This window comes from Anas acuta, chromosome 16, assembly GCF_963932015.1.
Source record: "Anas acuta chromosome 16, bAnaAcu1.1, whole genome shotgun sequence".
In the NCBI taxonomy this organism is placed as follows: Eukaryota; Metazoa; Chordata; class Aves; order Anseriformes; family Anatidae; genus Anas; species Anas acuta.
The window spans coordinates 15,798,042-15,817,027 of NC_088994.1; the positions used below are offsets into that span (position 1 = coordinate 15,798,042).

At 64.4% G+C, this 18,986-nt stretch overlaps 1 protein-coding gene across 1 annotated transcript; it reads left to right on the forward strand.

Annotated features, from left to right (window-relative positions):
* The first annotated feature begins 10,146 nt into the window (after positions 1-10,146).
* Positions 10,147-17,671, forward strand: RSPO4 (R-spondin 4). Its single transcript, XM_068700525.1, has 5 exons — positions 10,147-10,703; positions 13,293-13,481; positions 13,644-13,787; positions 13,877-14,062; positions 16,618-17,671. Exons 1-5 carry the CDS (start codon positions 10,625-10,627, stop codon positions 16,689-16,691), a joined length of 672 nt encoding a protein of 223 aa, XP_068556626.1. The 5' UTR covers positions 10,147-10,624; the 3' UTR covers positions 16,692-17,671.
* The last annotated feature ends 1,315 nt before the right edge of the window (positions 17,672-18,986 follow it).

Here is an 18,986-nt window from a genome sequence, read left to right on the forward strand (position 1 = left end):
CATCCCATCCGTCCCATCCCATCCTATCCCCATCCCCATCCCCATCCCATCCCATCCCATCCCATCCCATCCCATCCCATCCCATCCCATCCCATCCCATCCCATCCCATCCCATCCCCATCCCATCCCCATCCCCATCCCCATCCCATCCCATCCCCATCCCCATCCCCATCCCCATCCCCATCCCCAACCCCATCCCCATCCCATCCCATCCCATCCCATCCCATATCCCCATCCCATCCCATCCCATCCCATCCCATATCCCCATCCCCATCCCATCCCATCCCATCCCCATCCCTACCAATTGTCTCAGCCCTGAGCAGTGCCAGGACCCCGTGGCAGCGGGACCTCAGCCCCAGGTTTCCCATAGGTGCCCCAGTGCACCCCAGGGTGCCCAGGTGCATGCGGGAATCTCGGGAGCTGAACCATCAGATAAATCCTGCTGAGAACTGCAAGGAGAGGCCGGGACAAGGGCACGGGGTGACACCGTCCCTCTCTGCCACCATCCCCGCTGTCCCCCCAGGTGGGGAGCCGTAAATACCCCAAATACCGCGGGGAGGCCGGATGGCACGCTAAGAGCGCCCGGAGTGAGTGCGTGGCAGGGAGGAGGGTGGGGATTTGTGGAAACGTACTCCTCCTGGCAGACATTTTTCCTTCATTTAATCTTTTTTTTTTTGCTCGGATTCCCAAGCGGAGAATTCTTTCCATCAACTAGAGCTTGCTGGAGCAGCTCCGCTCCCGGAGCACTGTGGGCACCGGGGACCCGCCAAGGGCTTGTGCCACCGCGTCCCCTCCACGCCTCCCTCCCGTGACACTCGTGGCGAGGTCGGGGACACCCGTGGCCCTGTGCCACCTTCCCGTGCCGTGCGTTGGCCGAGGCGCTCGCCAGCCCCGGGACTTTCCTCCCCCTGCTGTGGTTTCGGCGTTTCGGGGGCTGGTGACGGCGCTGAGCCTCCGCTGCGCGCCCGGAGAGAGGAGCTGCCCGCAGAGGAACGGCGTTTTAAACAAATCAGGAGTATTAAAGCGAGCTTTGTTTCTATTCCAGCTCCCGAAAATTGAATTTGTTAGTGGCATAAACAGGATATAAAGGGCTGAAAAGGAGAAGAAAATAAAAAAAAAAAAAAAGAGAGAGTGGGAAGCGCTTTTCTCCGTGGCTTTCCCTGCGATGGAGGAAGCGACCTGTGGGGACCACATCACTCCTGTTCGTTATTAAAATCCCATTCCTAATCGTGAGCAGACCCTGCTTCCCCGCTCCCTTTCTCCTTCCCTTCATTTTGGGTTGGGATTTGGACACCCCGGTGCCAGCGCAGGGTTGGGGAGGTTCAGCAGGAGCAGTCCCGGTGCCAGCACTTGGGCTGGGTCCCTCGGTCACCAAATCCCGCAGCCACCCAGCACCACAGCCCTGCCCGGGGACCTGCGGCACCCTCTGGGCTGAGCCCCCCTTGGCCAAAAAACCTCAGACAGCTTTAGGATGGAGCGCAGGGGGGGGCAGGATGCGGCCACCTGCAGCCCAGCTGCCCAAATGAGCTCTGCTCCCCATTGCACGGGGGCTTTGAAGACATTCCCAGCCCGCTTATCCTTCCTCCCCCATCAGTGGGAGAGGGATCAGTGGTGGATTCATTTATTTTCGCCCCAAAATACGAAGATGGGCTCTACCACTGGCCCCGGGGATGCTCAGCCGGATCAGGGTCCTGGGGGGCTGGCTCCATCCAGCGTGCCGGGGCTGCTCCTGGCGCTCTGGGTTTTAGTAAAACAAAGGTCTTCCCTTCGTGATTTACACACTTTCCTTTTTCTTTTTTTTTCCTCCCCAAATTCCCGTTGGTTGGTGGTGCTCCCTGACGTCAGCCGCGAGCGGGGCCAACTGCCAGGTGGTAACAATTTTCCTGAACATCGCCTAAATATAATTATCACTCTATTTTCACTTCAGAAATATTAAAGCTTGTGTCCCTCCTGTTATTAATTCTGAGAAAAGCCCTCACGGGTCACCGTGACTCACGGTGCCGCCCCGCTGCGCCGTGCCGCCGGCCCCCTCGGGGGTGACGGGCTCGTGTCCCCAAATCCCTGCGGCACCGGCAGCCACCGCAGCCACGGGGAGCATGGCCTGGGGACGGGATGTCCACGGGGGGAGGATGGATGAAGGGTTTGGGGACACCAGAGGAGGAACCTGCGTCCCCAAGGGGGGACCCAACTCCCCATTTCCCATGGATGGGGCGCAGGACAGCCCGAGCGGGGCTCGGTGAGCTTGGGAACAAGGGACAAGGACCAGAAGGGGACACACCTGGGGGCACGGCAGGGCAGGGGCTGTGTGGGGTCAGCCTAGACTAGCCCCCCGGGGCAGCACCCAGCCCCGTGGCTGGCCGTGGGCCATGCGCTGCGGATCCTTCTGGCAGCGGCACGCGGCCGATCCGAGGGCTGGCTGGTGGCGGGCCCTCAGGACGCGCCGTTTCCTTCCAGCTCCCTGCCCAAAAGCATGGCCAAATTCCTTCAGTTTGGGGCCAGGGCGGGCAGGAGGAGAGGAAGCAGGGAGCCGTTAGCGCTGGTCCTGCTACAAATTGGATCCTGCTCCCTGCGCCGTATCGGGTTTGCCGGGAGCGGAGCCGCGTGGCCGCGCGCGCTTCGAGCCGCGGGGGCAGCAGCAGCCCCGGTGGCCCCCCCGGTGCTGCCTTTGTGGGGTGGGCTTTTGGGATCTGAGCACCAGCCAAGGCTCTGAGCCCTCGTGCATGTTGGGCTGTCAGGGTTTGCCTTCCCTCGGGCACCCACAGGCAGAGCTGCCGGTCCCGGCACCGCACCGAGCCCCCCGGCCACCGGCACGTGCCACAAGCCCTGGTGCGGCCGGGAGAGCCCCGGGTGTGGGGACCACGAGCACAGCAGCTGCTTCTGCCACCCCCCCCAGGCTCTGCAGTGTCTGGGGGGGGGGGGATTTCAGCATCCAGGACCACGATCCTGCCCAAAGCCTTTGTCTTCTGCTGAATTCCTCCTTGCGAGAGTCATCCGCTGGAGTCAGAGGATTTGCCCTCCTGGGGAATGATGTGCGAGCGAGAGCTGCGGAGTCACATTCAAATTATTTGAAAAGGGATCGGGCTTCTGAGTGTTGAATCACGTGGAGCCAGGAACACTCATCCGACTGATGCCTCCATCTGTCTTTCCCAATAGTTTCCTTAAATAGCATAAATATTAAGAGAAATTCAACTGGAATTTGGCATAAATGGTTCTTAGGAGACCAGAAGAGGGCCAGCTGCTAAAATACCACTGGCTTCCTCCCTTCCAGTTACAAACACATGATTTTCGCTGCTAGGAAAGCCAGAGGCAGCTCCTGGCCGTGCCTGGCAGAGAGGAGGATGCTCCGTGGCCGCTGAGATTCAGCTTTGTGGCACAGAACATCGTGCCCGTGTGTGAGCAGCACGGGCAAGGGGCACTCAGGAGGAACAGCAGCAAAGCCACCTGCAGCACACTCCGACATCCCCGTGTCCCTGCAGCTGGCCCTGTCCCACCACGTCCCTGCATTTCCAGGCTGCCCAAAGCCAGACCTGCTGTGGGAAGTGTCCCCAGGGTCCCCATCCTGCTCCCCGGAGCCCATTTCCCTTCTTCTCAGAGCCTTCCCGGAGTCACCGGCTGGGGAGGCAGGAATTGCTGCAACAGGAGGAGCTTTCTGACCAATTTTTTTGCAGTCTTCAGTTCCCCAAAGCTCTCCTCTGCCTTTCTCATTTAGCTTCATCTCCGCTCAGCTCTCCCAAAAAACCCTCAGGCGATCGCCGAGCCGGGAGATGGGTTCGTGGTCCGGGTCGGCGCGGGGCACTTCCCACACCGAGCTGGTCTTTACTTTGTCCAGCCAGCTTGGCGGCTTCTCGACTTCCAAGCAGAGCTTGCAGGATTTCAGTAGCACATGTGGGAAGGAGATTGCTATCGGCTGTGAGCCGGCCTTGGCGTGCGATCACTTGTGGAAACGCCGGGGATCGGGGGCGCTTTCCGCGGGGCCCCCAGCGCCGACGCTCTCCCGTTCCTCAGAACCAAACCACCCCCAGCTCCCAGCCCTCCCGTCCACCTCCCTCTTCCACCTGCTCGTGGCAAGACATCTCCAAACCCTTCATCACATCCCACCGGCACCCACCCCGTGCGGCCATCCCCGTGCCACCGGGATCTGCCCCGGTGCCACCTCTCCGCGGGGACACCCGGTGGCACGGCAGCAGGTGAGCCCAGCGCCGGCCGTGCCCTTCCCCGAGCCCGCCGGTGCCACCCGGCGCCGAGCCCGGCCCGCGCCAGCCGCCGTCATGTTTTTCCCATTCTGACAGCTGTACGGAAATTGGAAGGCGACGCTGACATGTGTCAACAATAACCAGCGAACAAGCGCCGAAGGCGGCGTCTGTCCCCACCACCTAGAGGAGGCTGGCCACTCTTGGCTCAAATCACGACAAGTTGCGGCTGGGAAGCAGGAGTATTGTTTCAATTATTTCCATTATATAAAGTCAAGCCATTTAATATATTCTGCCTCAAAGGGGCTAAACTAAAGAGATAAAATAAACACTGGAAATCTGCTCCGCTGGCAAGGAGGAGGAATTTGGTTTCGACACCAAACCTTCGCTCCCACCTCTCCGTTCTCCTTCGCTTTCCTCCTCCTGTTTCCCTTCTCCTCCCGCTGCCCCTCTGCCTTCATCACCTCTCAAGACCAATTCCATCTCTTGGATTCGCTTCTGTTTTGGCAGCCGGGCTGCTCGGAGATTGTGCAGCCGCATCAGCGGCCAGGAGCGAGCGGAGCTGGACGAGCCGTGGGCTGGCAGGAGGGGAGCGGGAGCTGCAGCCCTGCGGGGGGATGAGGTGGAAACCGGGCCCCCAGGTCCCATCCAAGCTCCGGACCTGATGGTTCGGTGTCCCCAGAGGGACCAGTGGGATGCAGGAATGGGGCCCAGCCCTGGCTGGGGCATGGTGGGAGGAGGAGGAGGAGAGCGTGCCGCGGGGCTGCGGCGAGCTGCTCCACACGCTCGGCTGACTCACGGCATTGGTGCTGCGGTCAAGCTGCGCTCACGCCCTGCTGGGACAGATGACTTCTTCCAAAGGGCTGTGAGCATCTCAACAGCTTCGCTTGCCCAAGCCCACAGCAAGGGGCTTTGATCGGGAGCTGCTTCCCACCCTGGCCACGCTCTCCTCCCTCCCTGGGTCTCGCCAGCCCAGGTGTTCCCAATATGCCGCTCGTGTAAGGGCAATAAACCCGCAGCTCGGCCTTTCCCGGCACATTTCCCTGCGCATCTGCAGGGCGCAGCGCTCAGCCGTCCCCGTGCAGGTTCGTGGTGGTGCGGGACAGCCGGGCAGGGCCCCGGGGGAGGCTGGAGGTCCGCGGGAGGTGGCGGTGCCGTGGGATGCCCGGCGAGGCCGCGGTGCGGCGCGAGGTGGAGCCGGCGTTTCGTAAGCGCTGGGGAAAGGGCCTCTGCCGAGCTGGCGCGGGGAGCGGCTGTGAATTTCCATTCCTGTGGGAAGTGGGCTGCCACCGTCCAAGCATCTGGGGTTGTTATGATGGGAGAAGAATGCCAAATATTTTTCTTCCTTATCCACTACCATCCGTTGAAATCCTCCCCTGATCAAACCCATATTCATCGCGTTGGATGCACGAGGGCCTCTGCTTTCAGCGAGCCGTCCCTCCCTGCAGCCAGCCCCGCACGCACGGCTGGAAACCTGGGGAGACGGCGACGCCTCGCCCACGTCCCTCCACCCCTCCGAGGAGCTCCTGCCCTCGTTTCCAGCCGGCCCCACCAGGACTCTTCGCCACTCCGCTGCCTCGGCTGGGTGCGTGCCCGGTGCCAGTGTCCCCGGCTGATCCGCCGTCCCCTCTTGGAGCCCCAGCATCCCAAAATCACCCGTCCGGCACGGCGGCAGGCACGTGCGCCACGGCCCCGGTGTGCGCGTGCCTCTGGGCCACGCAAGGAAGCAGGCGGTGCTGCCTTGGAGGGCCACCAAGATTTTCCAAAGATGAAAGCGTGCTCAAGTGTCAAACAAACTTTCCAAATTATCTTGCTGGACATTTTCTCCCTGGTGCTTTGGAAGACGGTGGAGGAACATTTCATTCCCTCCGCGCTGGCATGGTGAGGAGCTGCATGAGGGAGCTGCTCGCTGCCAGCGGCGCCCGCGGGCTCAGCCTTTGTTCCTCGCCGGTATCATCTGTGAGTCAGCCCAGCCGCTCTGGCCGGGGCCCCGGCCGGGCACCTCGCCCCGGCAGCCCCAAAACGCCTCCGGAGAACAAAGAGGTAACAGGCGCCTGATTAATTAGCGGACAACAAATCATCCCTTCCCACTGCAATTTTCAGAGGAGTAGTCATAAATAGGCAAATTAAGGCAAATGACGGGATTTATCTGCTCCTTCGTGGACACTCAGCACCCATCGCGGGCTCGTTAGCAGCAGAGCGCGCAGCCGGCACAGTAGCACTGCTTTGGTTGGCAAAGCCTCCTGGTGCTATTGTACGGCCAGAGTGATGAGCTGAATGACTCCCGGCGTGCCGTCCCCGAGGACCCATTGCTAACGAGAGCTACCTAATTAGCGGGATGCAGCACAGGGCACGGCCTCGGAGGCCGGGAGCAGGGCGGCGATGCTGCGGCCGGGGCGCGGGTGTCAGGAGCCCGGCTCAGCCCCTCGCCCTTCCCCATCTCCTCGCTGCTGTGGCCAGCGGGGCTGTGCCATGCCTGGCAGGTAGGGGCTGCTGGCCACGGGGTTTTGGGTTTTAATACATAAAATGTGTTATTTACAGGCAAACTGAGTGGCTCCTTGGAGGAGCGGTGCCTGGGCACGGTGCTGGCTCTGCACCGTGCCAGCGGCCAGGAGATGCGGCTGGCTTGGGCTCCACTCGCCCATGCTGGAAGAAATAAAGTGTTACTCAGGGAAGGGGCCCTCTCCTGGCCCTTTCACATCGCCTCCCTTCCAGCCCCAGACGAGGAGAATTGAAATCAGCCTGCCGGGAGCTAGGCTGGGGCGAGGAGCTGCCAGCGGCCAGGGCGCGAGCCGAGCTGGAGCTGGGGCTGCCCTCGGTGATGTCTGTCACCTCTAAACCCACAGCAAACCCCACAAAACTCATCCATACTCTTCTTTCTCTCCAGGCTGCTGCTTTTGGCTAACGTGAAGGTGGAGCATCGTCCCAAAATCCCCTTGTCGTGCCGCCGTGGCCACCTGAACTTGTCCCTCTCCAAAAGTGCTTTCCTGCACAGGCCAACTCTCGGTTTCCTTGCTCAGGGGACCCAAAGGGCTTTGCTTTTGCTTTTGCTTTTTCTGCACGACGCTCTGAGCAAAGGCAGAGCAGGGAGCCGCGCTGGGGCTTGGGGTTTGCATCTCCAATCCCCCACACCACGGTGAGCGTCCACGTGGACGGGCACGGGTTTTGTCTGACCCGCTGCCAGGCGCCCTCGGAGCTCTCCACGCTCCCAGACGGGGCGAGCACACGCCGTGCAACGAAGCAGGCAGCTGGCTGCTCGGCACTTCTTGGGTTTCCCTGTGCCGCCGAGGAACCGGGGGCTTATTCAGGCAGAAGCTCCCCGCGACGAGCACGCAGAGGGGAAGGTTCGCAGCGTTGTGACCCCAGCCAGCGCTCGGGGTTGTGTACCCAAACACGAGGTGCCCGGTGGTGGGAGCAGGATGAGGATTTAGGATGAGCTCGGAGCAGAGCCCCGGGTGCCCTCCCGGTCCCGCGCACGTCTGCTGCGCGCCGCCACGCACGCGCAGGCGTGGGGCCCCCGCCAGCCCACGTGGATCCGCGACGGGGGCGCATTATTGCAGGCATGTTTGTTTATGGAAAGTAATGCCGAGCCAGATGCTGAAAACCTGCATTTTATGGGTAATTTTTCAATTTATTTCACATTGGCATTAGAAAAAAAAAAAAAAAAAAAAAAAAAGAACAACAAAACTAAAGCGATCCCAACCATTATTACTCCTGGTTTCCTATGGCAAGGCCAAAGGGGTCTGAAACGGCTCCTTTGTTGTCTGAATCGTTAACTCCTTGGGAATGAAACGCCGTGGTGCCGAACGGGAGAGGCAGAGAGAAACCTTTAAGGGGGGTGGGGGGAGAAAAGGGGAGCAGGAGGGAGAAATTCAGGTGGGAAACGGAGAGCAGCCCCGACGAGCCCTCCCTGGGCAGGGCTGCAGGGGCAGGAGGGAGCACAGCAGCCGGGGCAGCCGCCTCCTCCCTGCCTCCTCGTGTCCCCAATCACCCCCAGAGCTGCTCAGATTTGGGGCGACAGCGGCCCCTCCAACCCCATCAGACACTGAGGGACACATCCACCACGGCCCCGCAGGCACCACTCCCCAGTGCAATGAGTTTGCTGGTGCTCAGTGGTCCCAAAAAAACATTTATCCCCCCCAAGGTGGAGCTGCCCCACGGCATCCCAGGCCCCAGGTTTTGGGTCCGGGGCAGGCTGGGCTGGAGGGAACCTGGTGGGAACGGCACCTGCGTCGGGAAGCTCGGAGCATCCCGCGTGCAGATGCGGCGCGCAGACATGTGCAGGGGGTGGGAATTAACCCGCTCCAGCTGCCTTCAGCCTTGTCTGCAGGATGTGAGCAAATCCCATTAAAACTGGTGCATCTGCGAGAGGGAACCAGACAGAAATTCTCCTGCGGGCGGCTGTCGGGACGGGCAGCACCGTGCCGGATCCGCAGCAGCCCCACGGCCGCTGCAGGCACCGGGGAGTGGGTGCGGGTGGGAGAGCCGGGGCTCAGCAGCACCCTGAGCCTCCCAGCTCCAAACCCAAATCTCCTTGTGGGGCGAGAGAGGATGCAGAGCGCTCGCAGAGCCACCTGGGCACAGCCAGCTGCTCCAGAAAGGCTGGATTTCCCCCAAAAAAAAGGTAGGGGAAAACACTCGGCCCTTTTCTGGTTGGGATGCGGGATGGGAAGGTGGCTCAGCATCCCTCCCAAGGGTCCTGCGTGCCCTGGGCAGGATTTCCCTCTCCGGGGGGAGGAGAGCAGCTCGCCCTGCTGCTTTGGGCTTGCTGGTGCCGGGGGTGGGCGCACGGCCAGGGGCAGCCATCGGGGTTGTCACCGTGGGCCACCAGGCCGCTGGGAAGCACGGCCCCTGGCACGGGGCTGGCACGCGGGTCCTCGTGGCTGGAGGAGGGCACGGAGCTCCTGGGATGGATGTGGGGCAGCGCAGGAGCCCCTTGTGGGGCCGTGGTCACCCTCCGAAGCCATGTGGGGGCCACGTGCACCCCACAGGGGGCTCGGAGGGACGCAGTTGCCCCTGGAAGGTTTTGTCCTGTCCTGAGCTCCCATGGGGCAGGGCAGGGGCAGGGGGGGACCTGAGTTTCTGCACCACAGCCCTGGCCACCCCCATCCTGCAGCCCTGTGCCCTCCCTTGGGCACGCTGAGACCCCCCTAGGGGCATTTTTGGGGGCGAGGGGCGCAGGGAGCTGCCTGGGAGCCAGGTGCTGTGAGGCACGGTTCGGCTCGGCTTGGCTGGTTCAGTTTGGCTCGGCTCAGCTCAGCTCAGCTCAGCTTGGCTGAGTTTGGCTCAGCACGGCTCAGCTCAGCTTAGGTAGCTTGGCTTGGGTTGGATCGGCTCGGCACAGCTTGGCACGGCTCGGCACGGTCCCACAGTGCTTGGCACAGTTTGGCACGGCTTGGCACGGCTTGGCACTGCTCGGCACGGTCCCGAAGCGCTTGGCACGGCTTGGCACGGCATGGCACGGTCCCGAAGCGCTTGGCACGGCTCGGCACGGCTTGGCACGGCTCGACACAGTCCCACAGTGCTTGGCACGGTTTGGCACGGTTTGGCACGGCTTGGCACGGCTCGGCACGGCTCGGCACAGCTTGGCACGGCTTGGCATGGTCCAACAGCGCTTGGCACGGTTTGGCACGGCTTGGCACGGTTTGGCACGGTTTGGCACGGCTTGGCACGGCACGGCACGGTCCCGAAGCGCTTGGCACGGCTTAGCACGGCTCTGATCGGCACGGTACAACTCAGCACACTCCCGCAGCGCTCGGCACGGCTCGGCACGGCACAGCTCGGCACGGCTCGCCTTGGCACGGCTCGGCCCCGTTCCCTCATCTCTCTGCGCACCGAAGCCAGCCCCCCCCCCCCGGCTCCCCGATCCCCCCGCCGCCCCCCGCCCGCTCCTGGGCGTGTCCCCCCCGGCCTGGCCCCTCCCGTGCCGTGCCGTGCCGAGCCGTGCCGAGCCGTGCCGGGGGCTTCTCCGTGCCCCCGCAGCGGGATGGAGGCGGCGGGCGGGGGGCGCGCCCGCTCCGAGGCTGCGGCGGTGGCGCTGGGGCCGGGGGTCGCGGCCCGGCCGTTTGCGGGGCGCGGGGCCGGGGCCGGGGCCGTTTTGTCATCGCCGGGGCTTGCCGGGGGGGGGTCGGGGGGGGGGGCGGCGGGGGGCTGGCAGCGGCTATAAAGGCAGCGCTCCCCCGAGCAGCCGCCGCTTGCCCGGCACCATGAGCGCTGCCCTGCCCTGGCGGCCCGGGGCATGCCCCCCACCCGCGGCTGGGGTGGTGTGAGCCCCCCCGCCCCGCTCCGCGCCGCTCTCCTCCCGGTTTTCCTTTCCCTTCCTTTCCCTTCCCTCCTTCCCTTTCCTTTTTTTCCACCGCCGGGGCGGGAGGCGAGCCCGGCAGCCGCTCGGATGCTCTGAGATTTCTCGCCCGCCCTCAACCCCGGCTGCCCAGATGCAGTGGATAACCCTCATGGTGCTGCTATTCATCAGCTCCGTGGAAATGCTCGCGCAGAACCGCTGGAAGAAGCAAGGTAGGGCGCACGCTGAGCGGGGCTACCTCGTCCTGCCCAGGTGCCACCCGTGGGTGGCTTCGGGTCCCCAGCGTGGAGCAGGAGGGGTGCCACGGGGGTCACCAAGCCCCCGGGGCTGCTTCATCCATGGAGAGACCCCCGGGGCTGTTTCCTACATCTATGCCTGGAGAGGGCAAGGCTCAGCCCCAGCGGCATCACCTGCCTTGTGCCAACGTTGTCCCACGCGGGGTGGCAGGGGACAGGGGACAGCTGGTGGCACGGGGACCAAAATCACAGCCCCCCGGGGCAGGGTGTGGGTGGTGGGCGCAGGGCGCAGCGCTGTGCCGGTGCTTCTGCTCCATGCCTTGGGTGCAAAACGTCCTGGGAGGATGCTCGGAGGTGCTGTCCCCTGCCCCATCCTTCGCCCCCGAGCTGCTGCTTGGGTGTCCCGGGGCTGTGCCGGGGGGCACGGGCTCGTGTCCCCTCCATCGGGTGGTGCCACCGCAGCCTGGGCTCTGTGGGGTGCAGGACCAGGGCTCCCTTTTTTAACTGGTGCCGGGGCAGGGATAGGATCTTGTGAGCCTTTGGAGGCCTCGGGCTCCTGGACAACTTTCCCCAAATCTGTTGGACGTTGCTGTAAGATGCCAGCGCTACGGGATGCGGGAGGGCCTCGGGTCCTCGCGGCACCCATGGGTCTGCGCCTCAAATTTGCGGTGTCTCCCCCCTGTCCGGGCTCTGCTGGGTGCTCAGCTCCTGCCCCGTGCCCGTCCCAGCTCAGCCCCGTGCCCAGCAGCTGCCACCGTGCCCGGGGAGGTGAAGCCAGGAGCTGCCCCCTCATTTCCCTGCTCCCATGCTCTGGGTGGGGGCCCCGTGCCGGTGCCAGGCGCAGCGCTCCGCCGGCTCCCCGGCACCGCTGCCGGTGGCAGGAGAGAGACAGGAGGAGAAGAAGGGCTGGGAGCAGCAGGCAGGGAGAGGGCTAAAAAGCTGCCCAGAGCCCTCCCTGGAGCTGGTTTTAAAGACAGTGACACGGACGTCGCTGCCACAGCTCGTCCCATCCCACGGTGGGGCTCTGCACCTTCCCTGCCCCAGCCGGGTGTTGGAGAGAGAGCAGGAAAAAAAATAATAAAAAAAAAAAATCATCAAAAAGAATCAGGGAAGGGAAAAGACGCTCGTAAATCCCTGGGTCTCCTGGGAAGCTGCTCCAGCTGCAGCCAGGAACACAAATGTTGTCAGCGTTTGGTAAATATGTAACGGAGACCATAACAACTTAATGGATCCAAGGTGCTTCGTTAGCGGGCTCCCAGCACACGCAGCCTCCTGGCCGCAGCGAGCCGCGCTGCGCCGTGCGGCCGCGCTGAGCAAGCCCCTGGCCTCCAGGGGAGAGGGGACCGGGACGATCGGGCTCGGGGGTGGCTGCGTGGCACAAGCAGCACCTGGGAAAGCCGTGCCGGAGCTGTGGGGTGTCCCCTGGGTGCGTCTCCCTGCCGTGTCCCCAGCCCTGAGCTCCCTCCCTCGCCCGCTGCCTTTCCAAGGGGTCCGAGACCACGTCAAAGTTGCTTCCCAATCGCTCGTGTTCTCGGCACCCTGGCACGTCCCAGATGCTGGCCCCAGTTTGCTCCCAGTGGGATCCAGTCCCTCATAGGGCTCACCCCCATGCAGGGGAAGGCGGTGGCTGCGGGCCCTTACCCAGGGCTGTGCACCAGGCTCCGGTCACCGCAGCCTCCAGAACTCTGCTCTGCCCGGGGCAGCCTCCTCCTTCAGCTTTTGCTATGTGCAAAAAAAAAAACAAAAAACAAAAAAAAACCAACAAAATCTTAACGCTGTGAGACCTGCTAGCAGCCAGCCTGGGCCCCGAGCACGCACCACCCCTGTTCCTGGCACTGTCGCTGGCTGTACAGCACGAGCTGTTGCTCGGGGGTGTTAGAAGCGAGCTTTCTGTCCCAGAAAAACCAAACAAACTCTTCCAAACGCCAGCGGGTGCAGCAGGCGCCTCGCTGGTCGAGCAGAGGAGCCTGGGGGGGCCCTTTTTGGAGACACCCCCACTATTCTGGGGGTGCAGAAGGACCCCGCTGTGTCGGTGGGCAGCGAAACCAGCGGCTGCCCTGGTGCTCCGGGCTCAGTCACCAGCTCCTGAAATGCCCCCGGGCCACGAGCATCTCCTTGGGCTGTGACTCTGCTGGGGGAAGCTGGCTCCAGGGACATGGGGGCACCTCCAGGGCACCTCCCCGCTCCTTGTCCCCATGTCCTTGTCCCCGGGAGCAGACCCCCCCGGGACCCGCTGCCCCCCGTGCAGGTCGGAGCGCGGCGGGAGCAGCCGGGGAGGCGGCGGCGGCGGCTCTTGAGCCACCAGACAGATCCTTATCGCGGCTCCACTTGAACGTTTCCGAAACGCTCTTTGTTCCCTTGACATATAACAGGCAGCAGCCAATTAACCGGGGTCAGGGCTCGTTTCTACCCGCCGGCTGCTCCGGGGGTCAGCGCCCTGTCGGATGCCGTGGCACGGCTGCCCGAGGTGCCCGGGCTGGCACCCGGAGCTGGGCGCAGCACGGAGGGATCCCCGGCCCCGCCGTGCCCCCCGCCGCAGCCCCTCTGCCCCGCTTGTCTCCGCAGTGAGCGCCGGCCTCTTTGAGAACTGCACGGGCTGCGTCCTGTGCTCGGAGGACAACGGCTGCATCACCTGCCACCACCGGCTCTTCCTGCTCATCTGGAGGGACGGCATCCGCCAGTACGGGATGTGCGTCCACACCTGCCCCCCCGGCTACTTCGGCGTGAGGGGTCTGGAGGTCAACAGATGCACAAGTACGTGGTGTGTGAGCCGGGGTCCCTGCGCCTCCGAGCGCCCAGGGGTCCCCTCGCTGCCCCGCGGCTCCTCTCCCAGCCCGGAGCTGCGTTTGGGAAGGGCTCCGGGTCCCTTTGCGCACCGGGAGCTCGCCCCCAGCTCACAGCCCCCCTTCCCGGCAGAGTGCAGGTCGCCCAGCTGCGAGAGCTGCTTCAGCAAAGACTTCTGCATGAAGTGCAAGGAGAAGTTTTACCTGCACAAGGGTCAGTGCTTCCGGCAGTGCCCGCCTGGCACCGCGGCGCAGCCCGGCACCCGCGAGTGCCAAGGTAAGCGGCGCCCGCTCCCCGCACCCCACGGGTCATGCCAGCGTGGTGTGGCCACCGTCCCCCTCCCCGTGCCCCTTTTTTCCCCCCAGAGACGTGCGAGCCGGGGCCCTGGGGCGAGTGGAGCGCCTGCACCCACGAGGGCCGGACCTGCGGCTGCAAGTGGGGCTTGGAGACGCGGGTGCGCGAGGTCCTGGGCACCCCACGAGAGGAGGGGGCTTCGTGCCCCGCGCTGCTGGAGACCCGAAAGTGCCGCCTGAGGAAGCACTGCCCGGGAGGTGAGCGCAGCCCCTCCTGCCCCCCGCAGCCCCCCGGCTTGGCGCCCCGCCGCCGCTCTGCCTAAAAGCGAGGAGCCCCGCGGTGGCGGGGGGTCCTGCGGGGTTGTGGCCGGCCAGCCTGGAGCTCATCTCCCAAGCATTTGGAGGCCGGTGGCTGTAACCGTGCAGTTCTGGAGAAAGCTGCCTTCCCAGGCACATGTGCTGAGCAGCCCCGGTGCTGGCGCCGGCAGGGACGAGGCTCCCCCTGCCCTGTTTTGAGCCACAGCCCCTGGCACCGGCTGCTGTCCTGCCCGCCTGCGAAGGGAGAGGCAGGGCCCGGGCTTTCTGCTTGGCAATTGCAAATAGAGAGGCGTGAGTTCCTCGGGGGAAAAAACCTGCAAAAATCCGCAAAATCCCAGAAAGCCACATGGAGCCGGAGGGCATCGCCCGGGGGGATTTGCAATGCCCAAGGTCCCCAGCCCACCCTGGGATCCGTCCCCAGGGCTGGGCACCATCCTGTCCTCCCCGCTGGCTCTCCCTGACGTTGTCCCCAGCCCTCGTCCCCGGGGGCCCTCCCGTTGCTGTGGCACCGCAGTTCCCTGGCTCGGGGCTCCCCAGCTGGGGGCTGCGGCGTGGGGGCTCCCCGGTGCCCCCTCTCAGCGCCCAGCCGGCAGCACGGGCACGGGCACGGGCGCGGGGCTGGCGATGGGAACCAGGAGGAGCCTGATGTCATTTTTGGACGCGAGCGGCTGGGCTGAAGCTGTTCTAATAAATCTCTGCTTAATAACTGGCAGAAAGACAGATTGCATGAGATACCGATCTGTGGGCCTTGGAAGGAGATCTGAGCCCCCGGCCTCGGCGCTGGACAGCTTTGCGGTGCGGAGCCGTGGGTTCGCTCTGTGTCCACACGGCAGCGGCAAGGGAGGGCGCGACCGAGGAGAGGGGTGCGAAGGGGAGAGGAGAGACGGGCTGGAGGAAGGTGGGAACAACAAAAGCTGGGTGTGCTGGGGCTGCGGAGCCAGGAGAGCGTCCTCATCTGGGCACCATCCATCATAAATAACGGTTGGGTGCTGACAGCGCGGCGGAGCTGATTTCCTTTCCTGCTCAGGCCCTGACTCGCAGCTTTGGGGCGCCAGGTGGCAACGATTTTGGGGGAATTTGGCTCCCTCCCTGGCTCTGCAGCCCCTGGGCTCTTGAAGCTGGTGACAGGTTGATGTGGCCAGCTTGGCGGTGGTGCACGAGGACGGGCTGCTCTGGAGCTCGGCGCGCTGCCGGGCGGCTGACGGCGTGTGCCTGCAGCACCGTGCCCGCACGCAGCCTGCCCGGAGCTCGGTGCCACCACAGCCACCCCCCTGCACCCGCGGGGATCACAGTTTTTGGGGTGCACCGCATCTCACGGGGCCACCTGGGCACCCGCTCCTGCCCTCTGTGAGCCCCGAGGCCGTGGGGATGGGGGGCACCGCAGGGCTCCTCGCTTGGGTGGGGATCAGCTCCAGAGCCAGGTTTCTCCCCAAAAACAGCCGAGGGAAATCCCCCGCGGCGTGGTGTGGCTGGAGGCAGCGGCCTCCCCGTAAGCAGGGCAGGAGCAGCCCCTTCGTGTCTGGCAGCCCAGCCCTGGGCAGCCTGCTCGGCGTCCCCGCCGCGGCGGAGCGTGCGCCTGCCCTCGCTCCCAGGCTCCTGTCCCGACCGGCCAAGTGCTCGCTTATGGGATCCAGATGCTGGAGGACAACGAGTTCACTTGATGCAGCCAAGACACCCCAAGACCCGGAGAGCCGGAGGAAGGCTCTGCCTCGGCCCCAGCCCGGGCTGTGTGATGAGAGATTTTGTGCTACCACTTCTGAGCCGTCCCCGGGCAGCTGGAAGCGAGAAGCATCTGCGCTTGGCCGCGGCACAAAACCGCTCACGCTGCTGTAAATCTGCCTTGTGTTCCTGCCGCGCTCTCCAGACGCCTGGCATTCGTGCCGTGCCCTTTCCTTTGTGGGTGGCAATTGTCTGGGAGATCAGAGCAGAAAAACAGAGACGGGCAGGAAAAGAGATGGAGCCCTCGCAAAGAACCAGCGTCAGCAGCGCCGGCTCCCGCCGCCCTCGTGCTCTGCGCCCCCTGTGCCCCCCGGCTCTGGGATGGACACAGGGGCAGAAGCTGCCTGGTTTGGGGGTACCCAACCCACCCCAAGGCATGGGGTCCATCAGAGCCCACAGTCCTGTCCCGTGTCCTGGTTTGTTTCGGTGTCTCAGCGCCGTCCCCATCGGAGCTGGGAGCTGGAGGGGTGCTTGGAGAGGGGTGGGTGCACCCAGAGGCCAGCCACGTCCCACCAAGCCTCAACCCTTCATGGTCCAGCTGGCGGCTGTGCTGTGCGGGGTTTTGGGGCTTTGGGACCTTGGGGATTTGGGGATTTGGGGATTTGGGGTGGCCGTCGTCCTGCTCCTGCTCACGGAGAGGTCGGGGTCTCTCCGGGCAGCACCCGCTGTGGCTGGGGGCAGAGCTGGCCGTAACCCCCAGCCCCGCATCAGGAGGCTCCCCGCTGCCCGGCCCCAGCGAGCGAGCCCTCCTTTTCTCCTTTTCTCTTCTCTTCCAGAGAAAACCAAACCCAAAAACAAAGGCAAAAAGCGGCAGAAGAAGCAGAAGACAGAGCCGGACGCGGGCACCTAGCGGCGCGGGCACGGCGAGGCGAGCTCCCCCTGTGCTGCCCTGCCCGCGTCGCCCCGGCTTCCCAGCCACAGAAAATTGCACAATTTTCTCTCTCTCCCCCCCCTCCCCCTTTCTTTTCAGGCAATTTATGGCCTGTAAAACATTTCCTTTTCAGAAAATCTAATTTGCAGTGTCCAAAGCAATGCCTCGGGGCTCGGGGAGGGGGTGGCTCCCTTTTTTTTTGTTTTTTTTTTTTTTGTTGTTGTTTTTCCCTCTCCCCCTGCCTGCTTGGCCCCTTCCCTCGCTGCAGCCGGGTGAAATGGGGCCGGGGAGGGGGGGTTCGACCCTGCCCCAGCACGTCCCCTGGGCAGGGAGATGTCCGTCCCCACGGGATCCTGACTGCGCTGGGGTGCCGGGGACCTCACAGCAGCCCAGCCCGGCCCTCAGCATCTCTTCGGTCCCCTTGTGGCACATCCATGGGCCAAATCCTGCCGGCCTCGTGCTCACAGCCTGTGGAGAGCTGGACCAGCTCCGTGCCGGGCGTGAGCGCAGGATTTGGGGGTGTCCCTGCCCACGCACCCCGGAGCCACCACCGACAGCCCCTGCGCAGCCCGGCCACGCCACCAGGATCAGCATCGTGGCCCCTTTCCATGGGTGCTGACCCCGTCCCCATCCCTCTGACCCAGCCACCGTGTGCGCATCACCCAAAAAAAAAACACACAGGACGCGTGTGTGGCCCGTGGAGAAGCACCTCGGCACGTTTCAAACGCGTTTTGCTCGAACTGCTGCCCTCCCCAGGGGCACCTCTGTGAATATCCCGGGTCTGGCTGCCCCATCCCTGCTCCCAGCACGGGATTTTGGGGGCTGCGGGGGCTGCGGGGCCTTTCCAGGACGGGAGCGCTTGGTGTCAGCATCGAGCCAGCCCCGGAGCCTCGCTCGCAGGCACGGGGCAGCTCCTCCGTTTGCTTTCTGTCGAATAAAAAATGTTGAAGCCTCCGGCATCCGTCGCCTCGCGGCTTCCCTGCGCCGCAGAAATGGTTTCCACGAGGCATTAAACCCCAACCCCACGCCTCCACCCCAAAAGCGGTGGGGTAAAAAGCGGCCACCGGCTGCCTGGGTCGGCCTCGGACCCCTCCGAACTGCCCAGGCCCTCAGGAACTGGGGGGGTCCCTGGGGAAAGATCTTGTTTTGGTGTTTCCATTTGGAGCAGCAGCAGCATCTCGCGGCGTCTGAGCCAGCAGAAGGGGAAGAAACGTCCCCAGGACCCTGCCCCGTCCCCGGGTGCTGCTTTGAGCCCAGCCCATGGGATCCCTCCGGGGCTGGCTCTCGGGATCCTGCTCCTGGAGGGGGGGTGCAGGAGGGATTTGGGGGCTTGGGGCTGCTCCGAGCCACCCCAGAGGCCGGGAGGGGGATGCTTGGGGGCTCCCGAAGTTGCCCTGGAGCTGCTGGGGTGCTGAGGAGATGCTGGGACGGGGCAGCACCAGCAGGACAAAAGGGCATGGAAAAGGGGATTTTGGCTGCCCCTTAAAACCAGGTGGGGTCCCCGCTATCCAAAGGGGCCGGAGCACCCTGTGCCCACCACAGCCCCCCCGTGGTGCTGCGTAACCGGGCGGAAAACCCTGGGAAGGTGCTGGGGTGTTCCTGTGCCGAGGGATTTTTGTTCTGCCGTGCCAGCCCGTCCCCACGGCCAGCCCCAAATCTCTTGGGACAGCTTAGAAATAGCCCGGCACGTAGCCTGGCCCCCGTGGGCTCCGCGCCAGGCGCTGGGGCCCTGTGCTGGCCATGGGATGGCTGCGCCGCCCCGCGTGGGTGCACGGCACAGCCAGGGCTGCAGGGGCATTTTGTTTTATCCCACACCCCGGGGTGGGTTTAGGGTGTCCCCAGGCCACCCCATATCCATGGGGCAGGGGGAGGTGGGGGTCACCGGGGTCTGCACGGCACCTCCTGGGGCTGGCGGGGACGTCCCTGTGGCACTGCGGGCAGCGTGCGCCCGGATTTGGTATATCACAAGTGGAATGGGGGCATGGTGTGCATTTGGGGTCGGCCCCCCGACACTGAAAATACCCCCGTGAGGCTGGGGGAGATGGGACAGCCAAGGATGTCCCCGTCCCATGCAGCTTGGCCACCGCAGCAGCTGCTCCTTGCTCTGCGGGGCCGGGGTCTGCATCCAAATCCTAAACCCTAAAGGGGCAGCCCAAGCCCCCTGGGGGCAGGAGGAAAACGCCGGCTGAGCCCCAAACCCCACACGGGATCCAACGGGGTCCCACCACCCTCCGCCGGGTCCCCACGGTCCCCACGGGCTCGTCCCACGGCCGC

Coding starts and splice junctions, on each gene's coding strand:
- RSPO4 (XM_068700525.1), top strand. CDS start 10,625: ATGCAGTGGATAACCCTCATGGTGCTGCTATTCATCAGCTCCGTGGAA. Junction 13,482..13,643: donor GGAGGTCAACAGATGCACAA/GTACGTGGTGTG, acceptor CCTTCCCGGCAG/AGTGCAGGTCGCCCAGCTGC. Junction 14,063..16,617: donor GAGGAAGCACTGCCCGGGAG/GTGAGCGCAGCC, acceptor CTTCTCTTCCAG/AGAAAACCAAACCCAAAAAC.